The 14,331-nt window shown below is 35.1% G+C and overlaps 1 protein-coding gene across 6 annotated transcripts in view; it reads left to right on the top strand.

The window, feature by feature from the left end:
* The window catches only part of RNF38 (ring finger protein 38), a 205,547-nt gene extending 193,184 nt beyond the window's left edge, over positions 1-12,363 (top strand). For all 6 annotated transcript variants that reach the window (XM_043970884.1, XM_043970875.1, XM_043970892.1 and 3 more), the window contains 4 exons: positions 1,906-1,990; positions 4,349-4,470; positions 4,991-5,090; positions 8,841-12,363. In XM_043970884.1, the coding sequence (XP_043826819.1) occupies positions 1,906-1,990; positions 4,349-4,470; positions 4,991-5,090; positions 8,841-8,903 (370 nt within the window). In that variant the 3' untranslated portion in view covers positions 8,904-12,363. The remainder of the gene's footprint in view (positions 1-1,905; positions 1,991-4,348; positions 4,471-4,990; positions 5,091-8,840) is intronic.
* The last annotated feature ends 1,968 nt before the right edge of the window (positions 12,364-14,331 follow it).

Raw genomic sequence — 14,331 nt, forward strand, 5'->3', positions numbered from 1 at the left:
AATTTAATTTTTGTCCCAAGAAGAGAGCCCAGAGACTACTTCTTTCTGAGGGTATATTAGGGTTTTTTGTCCTGTGATTACAGGTTGTTGTCAGTTTCAATAGTATGGTACAAAAATCAACCCAGAAGCAAAAGGCAGTTTAACAATTTCGGTTATAACAAGTATGGAGGAAATATAGATGCATCATGACAAGATTATAGGATTCCAAATAAGGGTTTGGCAAGGATGATGATGGCCAGATGTCACCATAAGATAGGGGCTTACTATCCTGAGGGAAAAGAAGTCACTAGGTAGGGTCTTTTATCTGCCAGCTATCTGTGTTCTGTTTGGAGTTCAGTTGAAGGACATTTTGCTCTTATTAATCCAGGGTTTCATAAAAAATACTTTTGGATAAGAAGGCACCTCCATCAAATCCAAGTGATCCATATATTCAAAATAACAGCAAAAAAAGGGGTAGCAAGATACAAGGATAATTGAATTTCAAAAACATTTTTCAAGTACTTGTTATGTACAAGGTGTTGGAAACAAAAATGATTAGTTTCTATTCGCAAAGAATTTAGCTTCATTGAAGTCTAAATGTGTATCAGAAATAAATTCATAAGCCAACAGGTGTATCAAGATAGGAGACAAAAGAAGATTCAAATGGAAGGTTTTTGTTTTTGTTAAAACTAGTATCACCTATACCTTTCACTGCTTCTGGTTCCTTTCTTGTTGCTGCTGCTTTTCTTATGAGGAAGAAGAGTAGCCTCTGTCTCTAAGATTTAGAGAAATACCTTCTGAAGGATTCTTAAATTCCCAATACATCTCTCAATTTTCCAAGAGTTTGATATCTTCTGTAAATATATTCTCTTGTCACTGATAGAACCATTCTACTTTGAAACCTTTTTTTTAATACAGTTAATTTTAAATTTTTTTTGGAGGTTGAATTTTTTTTAATATCTAAAACCTCATGTTGTGGTTTTAAGATGTGAAAACAAATTAACTTTTATTGGTTTGATGAAAAGGATTTTCTTTGACAATGCATGTGTAATCATTTAAAGGGTTTTCTTTGTTTTAGAGAATTGATCAAATTAGTTGACACATCTCAAAATTAGCCTTTTAGAGTTGGAAGACTACTTGGTTTTTAAAGTGTTCAATTCTTCAAAGGTAATCATAATTAATATTTATTTTTCTCCATGAAATAGTAGTAGAGCTACTTATTTCCTGGTGGTACAATTTTTTTTTCTTTCCAAACCACTATGATGTATGAGATATAAATATCCAACCCAAAGAAAATTTAAAATGACAAAAGAATTGGGAATAGAATATCTCCTATGGATGCCTTTACCTTCCCTTAGAAGGGACATGAACATTGAAATTCCACGTCTATAAAAGTAGAAATCTGTGTCTCATGCCAAAATCTTGTTTCAAGACTTGACAAATTAAAACTACCAAAGTGGCAATGGCTATTAAACTGTCAATAAAAAATTAAGTCATAGTTTCATGAAATGTAAACCCTAGACTACTACTAAATCTACTACTAAATTCTGGCTGCCATTATTTTACCCACTGCCACAAAAGTGATTTGATACCATTTTGTCTCTGAAATCTGCTACTCTTGCTCTTCATATCAACATCCTTCAGCAATAATTATATCTATCTAGTCTTCTCTTCCACCGTACATTATCCCACATTTCCTTTACCAGTTCTTTGCCCAAGCTGTCCCCCCACCAAAACTCATTATTCTCTTTATTTAATTTGCCCTTTGTGGTCTGCCTTTTCTAGAAACCAGACCTTCATGAACTTCAGCCTTTCTCAAACCCAGTGAAACAGTCCTCTCTAATTCCCTTCCACTCCCACTACTCACTGGGCTTTTAAATGTGTTAAATAAATAGTAAGACTTAGTGTTCATTGTCTTTCTTGTAGATCAATGCTTCCAGTGCCACCGGCAATAGGTCCAGCCTTCAGTTTTGAATTGGATGTAGAAGATGGAGAAGTAGAAAATTATGAGGTTAGTAAATAATTTTTAAATAAATCAGTATATTCCAAATGGTCTTCCATAAAGAAGAGAAATGAGATGTTTATTCTCATAATTACATTTATATAGTGCTTTAAAGGTTGTCAAATCCCTTAAATTATATTCCATTTGATCTGCATATCAACCCTGTGAAGGTTGGTTCTGTTATTCCCATTTTACAGATGAGGAAACTGAGGCTCAGAAAGGCAGAATCACTTATCCAGGATTATACAGCTAGTTAAGCAGCTAGGGCAGGATTTGAACTCATGTTCTCCTTATTTCAAGACCAGCAATCTATCTCCTGTCTCTTTAACAAGGATTATATTTACATAAAATAATTTTACTACTCCAAGTACAATCCAAAATATAAAGACACTTATATTGTGATAAATATCTTGCTTTTCAGAAGTTTTAAGTTGTTACATAAATGCATACAGTACATTCTTTGGAAATAGCCAGTCATCTCTTTATTAAGAACTTTAAAATGCCATGTAACTAAATGATTGAACAGCTATTTTACATACTTCCAGCCTAGGGTTGTTTAATTGTTCAATTGTTGTTTCAGTTTTTAGAATTTGAGAGTTCTATGATTATTTGCTTTGGAGAATTAGTTAGGATTTTCCTTGCTTGTGCCAAATATATTTTTGCTACTTTATTTGTAGCATATTGCCTAGTGACTTGAAAAAATATTTGTAATCCCTTTGATTCATTGTCTAGCTAATTTTTCTTTTATCTTCTGGCATCCTGATTAATTTTTGTACTTCTCACTCTTTCTTCCAAATTTGTTATTTTGTTTTAGTATGTACATTGTCTTCTCAGTTCTATTGCCTTCCTAGGTTTTTTCTTCAATTTTATTTTTATTATCTATTGATCTTTCTTTGATATCATTTATTTTGTTATTTGCAGTTTCCATAGGTATGACTGGATCTTGGATAGTGTTTTGCAGTTTCCCTGGTTGTTGTATTCTCATTTGTTAGTCTTTTTAAACTTCCAATATTACGGTCCATTTATTATCCAGTTTTATTTTTCCTTTTGTACTTTTATCCCACCCATTGATGCTTCAATTTGGATTTGTATATCCCTTGAGGCTTTGCTGTGTTGCATAAGTTCTTTACTAATTTGCGATTTTTAAACATTATTTTTTTTTTCCCTGTCAGGGCAATGAGGGTAAAGTGACTTGCCCAGGGTCACACAGCTAGTGTCAAGTGTCTGAGGCCGGATTTGAACTTGGGTCCTCCTGAATCCAGGGCTGGTGCTTTATCCACTGTGCCACCTAGCTGCCCCCTAAACATTACTTTCAATGTTCATTTTTATGAGATTAGGAATAGTACCTTCTATCCTTTACTGGTATGCAGGGTAAAGAGGGTCAGGGATTCTCTAGGCTTCTGTAGTGTGAAGTAGGTGTAGGTAGGTTCCACCCTTTTCAGGTCTAGTTGCTGCTCTTAATACCCTTGGGGACCTCATTGAGCTCCCATGAACCATGGGAGTCAGGAACATGTCTTCTTTCTTACAAGTTTTATCATATTGGGTATATTTTTAGTAGTCGTAAGTCTTTCTAGGAAACAAATAAGCATGTTGTGTTTTTTCTTAAGTATTCACCAAGGACTCTGGTTGTGAAGGTTTGAAGAATAGAACTATCTTTGAGTCAGGTGTTCTTGTTCATCTCCTTGGCTTTCCCTGCCCCAGCATTAGCCATGGTAAGACACAGTGAGTTGTGCTAAGAAAGGGAAGGGAAGAGAAGTTGACATTGGAACTTTTTAAAAAAGTATTATTAATAATGCCTTTTGTTTTTTACTCCATAGTCATTTCCCAGTATTCCCAGTCCCTAGAACCTCTCCCTTCCATCCCATAGCTTTTTTAGTGACAACCTGCAGAACCCCCTTTTTCCCTTTTTGGTTCTCTACCTAAGTCACTGTCCATGCAACACTACTTCAAAAGCATTTGAGTAGAAAAATGTAACAAAAAGCTGCAAAGTGGGACAGCTACATGGATAGTGGATAGAGCACACGGCCCTGAAATCAGGAGGACCTCAGTTCAAGACTAGCCTCAGATACTTAGTAGCTGTGTGACCCTGGGCAAGTCACTTAACCTCATAGCCCCCTTAAGAAAAAAAAAAGGCAGCAAAGTTAATTATGCAGATGCATAATGGGAGACTGGAGGATAAGGTGAATTTTGACTGTACTGGGGTTGGTGGGAGTGGGGGCTCTCTTTAAACCATGTATCTAACAGAGCCTTCCTCTCATCACCCCAACCACCATTACATTGTCCTGGTGATGAAAACACAAAAGTAGCTAATACCAAAATTATAAATGGAATTTTTAAATGAATTAAGTATTTTTCCTGCATACACAGGCATTACTAAATCTGGCAGAACGACTGGGAGAGGCTAAGCCACGTGGATTAACAAAAGCAGATATTGAACAGCTTCCATCTTACCGGTTCAATCCCAACAACCACCAGTCAGAACAGACTTTGTAAGTGTTTACCTGTTGGTTAAGTCTGTTAAGCACGTGTTTTTATATTTTGAGTTTGGATTCTGCATTGATCATTAGAAAACCAAATGCCCTTTTTCATTTATTTCACATTCCATATCCTTAAGTTAACTCTAAAAGTTTCACAGATAGTATAAAATATTGATAATATACTTCTTTATTGCAGTAATCTCTTTGAAGAAGCATCTTTGGGGTATTAAAGTAGGAATTATTTTATATTTGCTCAGAATACATCTTTATTATAATTTTTTAAATTAAAAAAACAAGTATAGTATAAAACGTACAAAACTTCAAAGTTTGTTCAGTTTTACATGTTCATTTTCAGAATAATTGCATGTTAATAATTTCTGTTTAAACTTGTAATTTAGGAGGAAATGTGATGGGATTCTGATATATAGTATATGACAATTTCTAAGATGTCTCCAGATATAACAAGACAAAAAAACCCTAATATACTGTTTCATTTGGATAGCATTATTCCATTGTTTTGTTTTCTCTTTAGGTGCGTAGTATGCATGTGTGATTTTGAGTCAAGGCAGCTACTTAGAGTCTTACCCTGTAACCACGAGTTCCATGCCAAGTGTGTTGACAAATGGCTTAAGGTAAAGTAGAAGTTTCTATTAAATAACTTTTGACATATGTTTTTGATTCCTCCTCACTATAGATGTAAAAGGTTTCTCAAAGCTCTTATGTTGAGGTTTGGTTTTTTTATGGAGAATATTATGTGGTAGAGGTATAGGGGACATGCCTTGGAAAATGCACACAATAAACATTACAAAATATTACAAAGACTCGTTCTAAAACTATGAACAAGTTAAAAGTAACTTAAAAGTACTTCTTTGTTTTGTTTTTGTTTTGGGGGAGTTGGGGCAATGAGAGTTAAGTGACTTTCCCAGGGTCACACTGCTAGTAAGTGTGTCAAGTGTCTGAGGTCGGATTTGAACTCAGGTCCTCCTGAATCCAGGGCTGGTGCTTTATCTACTGTGCCACCTAGCTGCCCTGAAAAAGTACTTCTTAAATGGCTGTCATAGACTCTTAGTTGGAAGGAGCCACTTACTAGCTATGTGACCCTGGAAAAGTCACTTAACCCTCATTGCCCCGCAAAAACAAAACAAAACAAATAAGGAGTATTTCAATATAATCAACAGACTTATATGAAGATAGAGTATATTATGATAAATACTGTGACCATCTCCATGTGTGTTTGTACACATACACATTTGCTTTTTTTAAAAAAGGACATAGAATCAGTGTTACTAACTGTGGAATCTAAATTATATTGTTGCATTCATGTGTATATATTATATTACCAAGAAAACAGTAAGTAGGTCATGTAAATGATTCAACAGACTTGTAAAAATAAACAAAATTCCATCCCCCATAACTTTTGTTTTCTTGCTTGATTAATTCTGTAATATATAAAAACATGTTTAACTTAAACTATATACCTAGACTGCTTGAGTGGAAAGGCACTTGAATAAACCTTTAGTTCACCATTTCAGGTAGTTCTGTTTCAATATGGAGTCACATATTATAACTTCTTGTATTTAAATTTGTTCAGTGGTAAAATTATTGTGAATATAGCAAAAATGAAAGGCCTTAGACTATTTCATAAACTTTAGTCTGATAATAGTAAGATGAAGAGGCGGAAGAGATAGAAGGGGGAGAAAGGGAAAAGAGAAGTGATTTGAAAGACTTGAACTTGTATTAGGGAAAAAAGAAGCAGCAACAAAATGCAGCCATCTCAGTGAGTTAGCATTAAATGAATGGGCTTTATTAGAATTCTAGGTATGATTCATGCATATAAAGTCTAAGGAAAAAGATTACTTCAACATAAATACCTTTTGAGTTGAAGCCCATATAGTATATTCATCCCCCCCCAATTCCTGATCTTGGACTGCCCTAAGACTAACCCTCCTGTGACACCCACTCTTTAGAACAGGTATCAGCAAACTACAGCCCAGGGCCAAATCTGGGACTTTCCTCTATCTGTGTTTGATTTAGCCCAACAATGCCCAGAAGCTGAGAATGGTTTTACATTTTTTTAGTAAGCTGAGTCTGGCCCTCTGGATTATTTTGTAGATGTCATTCTTAACCCCCTCCCTCCCTGTAACCATATAAGCAGGGGGACAGTTTTGATTTTTTCTTGTGTTCCCAAGGCTTGGCATATTGCCTGGCCCCTGGTGAGTGTCTAATAAATTTAAGCTGTTGGTATTTGATTTGTCAACATATTTGGTAACCAGAGCCATTTTGGGGAATGGTCCTTGCTTTCAAAGGCATTTTTTCCTCCAGCTGATCTCTTCAGTAAAACTTATCAAATTCAGTAAACCCCAAATCACTCAATAAATTTAAGTGTGTGCCTATGAATTACATGTATCTAAAGGCTGTCTTCATTACTAGGTTTTAGTTCTTTAAAAGCCATCTGTCTCATTCTTTGTTTTGTACCAGCCCTTCCCCTTCCTCCAGAACCCTTCTCAGTACATTACACATAAACCTTTATTTTCTTTCCCCCAGGAGAGTCTTTTCTTTCCTTTATCTTTTCCAATATTGAACCAAATTCTCTCCCTTCTAGTCCTTCCCCCATCCATTGAGAAGGCAAGCAATATGATATCATTGTACACATTAGACATTTAATAAATATTTACTTACTGAATAAATTAGTATAGTCCATGAATCCATAGCAAGGTTACCAGCCTCAAGTGTTATTACTTGAGAATGACACCAGCTCCATTAGGAGAAATGTGTAAAACAATCCCACGGATAACTTCACCCATGCAGAGAGAAAGTTGAAATTAGTGGTGTCTAGATTATGTGATCTAAAATATAATCAACTGCTTTTCCCAAAACAGAAACTGACCCACACAAAATTTCCACTTTGCCACTAGGTGTCAACTCTAGCCATATTTCACAAAAAATTGTGCCCCAAGGTCTATCTACTTTTGATTCAGTTTCTAAATTTGTTTAAAGATGAGGGAATTTTCTGTTAAAGACCACTGTCACAAAAAATACAGAGACCATGAAGAAAGAAAAAGCAATCTGTTAGTCTGGAGTTATAGGAGTTATTTTGTTACTGTTTTTTGGGTTTTTTGTTTGTGTTTTTATGAAATGGAGAATATAACCAATTCTATACAGCTATGAACAGTTAAAGAGGAGAAAATAAGGGCAGTAGAATAAGTGTCTGAGGTGAAATTTGAACTCAATCCTCATGACTTCAGGCCTGTCAATCTATCTACCAAGTCTCAGACCCCGGGTTAAGAATTCCTGCCTACCTGTGTGTATTGGCCTAGTAGTCTTTGAATTAGCTAAAGAGAATAAGGGCAGTAAATGGGAGAGAAATTCATGTACTAGAGTGCTCTCATTGTTATTTCCCCCCTTATAGCATCTTATTGACATGAGTTTGTATATTAAGAAGTGATTTGTCAGCTTTCTTCTTACTTTAAATTTTAAGGTGTTTGTTTTACTTGAATAGTTTCTTTTACCTGTGAAAATCTGAAAGAATTGGCCAGGTAGAAAGGTGTTGCTTTGCTTTAGAAATTTATGTTCAAACCTCAAAAAAAAAAAAAAATAGAAACACAGGTTTAGAGTAGGAAGGATCATTAGAGATCATCTAATCTATTCTCTTTTATAACTGAAGGAAACAATATCAAAATGGTGAAGTGAGTTGTCCAAGAGCATATGGTCAGTGAGTAGCAGAGTCAGGATCAAGACACCGGACCAACTGAGCTAGTACAATAAAACACTTTGCAAACATGTCAATGCAAAAGCTAGATGTATTATCTAACACCAGATCATGGAGTCTTTTCTATTATACTTTGCTGCCTCAGTCAATTTGTATGACTTTGAATCTTTTAATCAAAAGCTAAAATACTGCTTTTTTTAAAAAAAGAAAAAAAAAGATTGATTTTTATCCCATGCCACCTAAAGATTATATTTAACAGTGTCCATGGGTTAAATCAAGCCAAATGCCAAATGTTCCCCCAACCTAATATAATAATAATTCACTTTTATATTTTGTTTTACAAGTTTACAAGAGCCAGCATTATTTTTCTTCAGTTTATGTATGAGAAAACTGAGGCATATAGGGGTTAAATGACATACCTACCATCAGTTAGCTAATATGTGCCAGGTTTTCAAACCCAGGTTGTTGTTTTTTTTATCCAAGAATGTTCTTTACCATACTGATTCCCCCAAAGCTGAATTAACTGTATTTTGATGATTAGGATACAAAATGGAGGCATCTTTTAACTTTTAATTTTAACAATGAATGTAATAATGAAAAGAAATGTTGTTCTTTGAATAAATGTTGTCTGAATCACAACTCAGTCAAGTCTTATTTTGCCTTCATCTTACAGGCAAACGTACCTGCCCAATTTGTCGAGCTGACGCATCAGAAGTGCCATCGTGATTCAGAATGACCAATCTAAGAGCACAAATTTAGTTTGGGTGTTCCTCATCACATGTATATATGGACTTTTCATTGAATTTACCTGTGTGGCTTCCAGCCTTCCCCCTACCAAAAAGGTCAATGGACCTTTCTTTGCACTGTGTGATTTAATTAATTATAAAGCTTACATACAATTAGTCGTCACAATTATGGGATGTTATACTAACAGTGTGATTGGAACTCCAAAGACTTTTTCTTTAGCTTAATTTTGTGTGTGGCACTAACATTCCCTGGTTTTTGTGTGATCATTCCGAGTGTTGCTGCAAGATTACTGTGGACGTGATCTTAGCATGTGCTTTTATAAAGAGTGGTAGCTCCAAACAATATAGCAATCTACCTTATATAGGGCCTTCAGAAACTGTGAGTGGAAATGAATGAAATGTGTGAGTTTGATGGTGATATATCCATGTATGTCTGCAAGTATGCAAGTATTTGTGTGAGGGTGTGGTAGCATATGTATGTGTGAGATCCTATATACCAGCATGTACTGATGAATGTGTGTAGTGTTAATTATGCTGCAATGGATAATCTTGTGAGTTATTTAAGCAGTACTAGTACGTGTACACTGGTTTCTCTTCCTTGTGTTTGCTGTGCACACTGAATGCTAAAGGGTGCAATCATTAGAAGCATTTAATATTCCTCTCTCCCCCAATTCCTTCCTAATATAATTTAAGTATACAAAGACCATTTTATTCTTCAGGTGGCTGTTATACTTTCCCTTTTTTGGTGGTCTCAACTTTGGCCACTTATAGAAAAAATGTTACCAGGACCTAATTTTTAGATTCTCTTATGAAAGTGAATTGTTAAAATGTCAGGCTTGCTATTCCTGTTAGAAGGTGCAATATATCACACATAATCAGTTAGCAATATTAACATGTTCAGTCAGTAATTTGACTGTTGATGTATGTTCCCATCTCCTTAACATTTCATGTCAGCTTGTTAAATAAAGTACCTGTGATTTTTTTCTTTTTTTTTGTTAACTGTTAGGTTTTTTACTCTGTGAAGATGCTTCAGTAATTTGTTACTAAGAATATCCCCAGTCCATGTAGTCCCACCTCCTGAAATTAGCCTTCTCCTTCACCAGAATCTTTCTTTGCATTGAGTAGTTCAAACTGGATTCCTGGCACATATTCCTTGTTGTATAGTGCAAGCAAAAATTGAGAGGAAATGACATTTCTCTTCCGCTGTTAAGTAGTTTAACTAAAATTCTGATTCTGAACATAGTCTGGCTAGTTCTCTTTTGGAGAGTACCATTTCCCACTTGGTACCCCTTTTATCTTGTGCTGTATGGGTGAACTCCATGATGAGACCCCTGCTTTTTTTTCTTTGTCAAACATGGGGTTGGGGGATGTTGGGGTGGGGTTTTTTTTTTCCTTGCATGAATGAGTAAAGTGTAATACAATCAGTGGTCCAGGATGTCAGCAGTATAAAAGAGGATTCCGTTCTGGATTAGAACAAATAACGCTGTGAAAAAAGGTAGTTAACCTCCCTTCAATTGACCTGAATAATATTATAGTTGTGGTCTTGAATAAACTGATTCACTTACCATATCTCAAACTGATTTAGACTGTTTTTCAGTAATAGAGTTAGACAGAAAAGAATTCCATTTCCTGAATCCCTCTGCTTCTACCTTGGTTGAACATCGTTACTTTGGTCACAGTACCATAAGCAGCACACTTAGTTAGCAGTCTTGTCCCAGCTTTAAGTTCCTTGTGTCATAACTTTGGATGCCATTCAGCTTGTCAGTTATTTTTTTCAGACAGTGTTATTGCTTACCACCATGGCTGCTTTGCCCTCTTTTGTAGACTCTATAGACTAATCGCAACGTGAAGTTGAGTAACATAAAACAAGCACAATTTTGCCCATTTTTCTGACACTGTTGACTCCTACCTAGTTAAAATGAGAAGATAGAATTATAAAACTTTTTGGTCTGCCCATATTTGTCAGATCTTAAGAGCACTAATGAAATAAAACAATGATAAAAAAAATATATACAACATACTATTTTTTTAAACGGTTATAGACCCCCCCTCCCCCAAAATGTGGTAGAGTGGACTTATTGACACAACCAACCACAAACCAATTAAATCATGTATAGTTAACCTTTATTTTTTTAAAATAAGGAAATCATGTTTAAAATTGCATATGCCACACATCTGATACATAGACTCTTTTATATAGCTGCAGAAAAAAATCTTTTTATCTGTACAGATGTAACAATAACACAACTACACTCAGTATTCACTTTATTGAAGCATGCAAATAAAGCACTTTTTCTAATTTAGATAGAAATACATAATTAACAAGGCACATTGTACTAATATTTAGATAAAGTAGTACTTTTTTCCTTGAACTTAAGAATTCTTGTTATAATGTCCCTTTTCCAGTGAAGTTCTGTGAAGCAGTTGACAGTTTAGAGGGCAGTAAGGACTAATTTGGTAAATATTGAATTTAATTGTTGCACTCTTGTAGCTAATCTGAAATTTAAAAAACTGTTATTTGCATGGAACTCTTGGAGATGTATGCAGATTTATTTCCATGAGGTAGCCTGTATCTAAAGCACACATGCATGTGTTCTGAACCAGCTCAGACTAGCTGCATTTGAACCTCCCCTGTTGTGGCTGACAAAGGGGGAAAGAGAAAGGGGTTTCTTGTTCAGCTGTTACTGCCTTTAAATTAATGCACCTCCACACCCTTACAGTGGTAATTCACAGCACCAGAATCCAATACGATATTTGTTTATTGCCTTTGCCCTCTTTTCCTTCCAAAAATGAAAATGATTGATTGGCATTACCATCCTTAGCTCTGCTGTGGTTGATGCATGAATTGTCAACTTTATTTATTTTTGAAAGAGAGATGTCAATGCCTCCAGATATCAAATCTCATTTCTTACTGAAAGTTTTTCAAGCAAAATGGGGGAAATGTGTAAGTATGTTTAGGTTTTATACAATCTCTTAACTGTGATTTGTTTACAGCTCTTAAAATTTAGGCCTCTTGTAAATACTTTGGATGGGATCTACCAACTCACTTTCCTTTTAGGAAAACAGTTTTGTTGGAGATATCTTTGGGCCGCCATTAAAACTGTTTTTATTTTCCTTTTGGTACATTCAGTTACCTCATTTTGCTGTTTGTTTCAAATTTGCTAATAATGATTATGAAAGCTTATGAGTTTTTTGTTGGAAATCATATTTGTTGTCTTTCCTTCATCATACTCTATTGTATCATTTAATGTAGTTTTAAATGTATTATAATACCTGTAACCAAATCATTTGAAGGCTTGATAAATTTTTAACAAAATATGTACATTTTTTTATGAAAGTTATTAGTAATGCTTTACTAAGTAGTGCAATGAATTTTTATTTTTAATCCCTGTGCCCTATTTTGGAGTTGAGAGGTTGTTCAGTAATAAATGTATGATGGTATACTTAGAATTTTTTGTCATTCTTCCTGCTTTTATATATTTGGGTATTTAAGCAGATTTTATGTTTTTTATAAATGAGTGTTTGGAGAATATACAATACACTCCTTCGCTGAATTAAAAAGTAAAGTAGGGGCAGCTAGGTGGTACAGTGATAGAGCACTGGCCCTGAATTCAGGAGTACCTGAGTTCAAATCCGGCCTCAGGACACTTGACCACTTACTAGCTGTGTGACCCTGGGCAAGTCACTTAACCCAATTGCCCTGCCCCCCCCCCAAAGAAAAAAGAAAAAAAAAACACAGGTGTGGTTTTAAGCCATTTAAGGCTTTTATAAAGCAATTATTAAAATTTACATCCACACTAGGGACACCCTGTACAGTGTATGCTTGTATTAGAAACAGTACATAAATGCAGCTAAAAAGCATCACCAAAAAAGGTCCTAAAATGTGAGAGCCTTTTATTAAGTAATAGCCTTGTGTTGGTGTACATAACATAAGTGGTTATCAGGCCTTTTTTTTTTTTAAAGTCAGCCAGTTCACCATATTGCTGATTGCAGTTCCAGCAAGCAATGGGCACAAAACACCCAGGGATGCCAGTCAATGTTTCATCATCCAGAGTTGCTGTTTGTTCTCTTTTTTTTTTTTTCCCTTATCATAAACTCAAGGCGGTGGGGGAGTTAACTTTCTTTTGCCCCAACTGCACAGGAATTATTTTTTTCAGGCTGGTTCCTGGACATACTTCCAGCATCCTCTCCCCAAGAAATACTACTTTTCTGTACTTAAATGTTTATCTTCTTGATTACATGAATTGTTTTGGGAGCAAATTATGGTCAGGTTCTCCCTGACCATTGGTCCTCTGGAACCCAGTGTCCACTTAACAAATTGTCATTTATGTTAGACCTGTACAACACCCCCCTCCCCATTATTCTTTACATATTCTGTATTAGATAGATCTGTTATTTTCTCACAAAAGAAAGTAAGTGTCTTGAGGGACAGGGACTATTTAGCTTTTGTCTTTCACTCCCTAGCCTCTGGCGCATAGTAGAAAACTTGATCAATACTGTGGCAGATCTAGAACCCAAACTTTTTTGAATGGGGAGGGGTTGCATTTTCTGTTACCTACACTGTAGGATTCAATTTCAAAAGGCACTTGATGATTTTCCTCTTTAGCTTTTTCTCTATGTTGTTCTTGTTAAAGATATCTTCAACAATCCTTAAACCACCAAGATCAATAAGCTTTCTGGTACTTTTGTATTTTTTTACCTTGAGTTTAAAAACAAAAACCCTATGGCAGCTGTTTGGACAGAATGTAGCATCATTTTTTAGGAATAGAATGAAAAGAGGGACTTCAGTCTTTTCTGGAACAAGTACTCAGGCCTTTTTCTACCTTTTCACAATTATTACTGTTGGGGTATCATGGAAAAGACCAACTTAGAAAACTTTCACAAAAAAAAATCCAATGGGTTTAAAGCAACTATGGCAAGAAGGCTTACCATTACTCCCAAGAAGATAAAGAGCAAGACTTTTCAAACTATTTCAGCATTTGCGGGAATGTTTTACAAAAGTAAATTTCTATGTGTGAAATTTTTTTCATATTTCAAATCTTTGGGAATATATTGTTTCTGAAATCAGATCCTCCATCTCCAAATTACATTTTCATCTTCACAATCTAACTGTGCGCTTGTTCTTCAGTCCAACAATCTCACCAGGGCTATCCAGAAACTGATACATTTAACCATGTATAGGCATAAAATTGATTATATTTGTATATAATCAGAGAAAGAACCACATAAAAATAGATAAATTTCACTACAATCACAATTCCCTCATTTTTACTGGTATCTTTACACTAACATGTTAATGTTATTATTTCTGAATTCCCCGTTGCCCTTTAATATAGATCAGTGACTCCAGTATATTGGATTTATTTCTCATTAAAACTCTTTTGATAGTCCTCTTTTTTGGGGGGCGGGCAGGGCAAT

The sequence above is a fragment of the Dromiciops gliroides genome, chromosome 1, assembly GCF_019393635.1.
Source record: "Dromiciops gliroides isolate mDroGli1 chromosome 1, mDroGli1.pri, whole genome shotgun sequence".
Classification (NCBI taxonomy): Eukaryota; Metazoa; Chordata; class Mammalia; order Microbiotheria; family Microbiotheriidae; genus Dromiciops; species Dromiciops gliroides.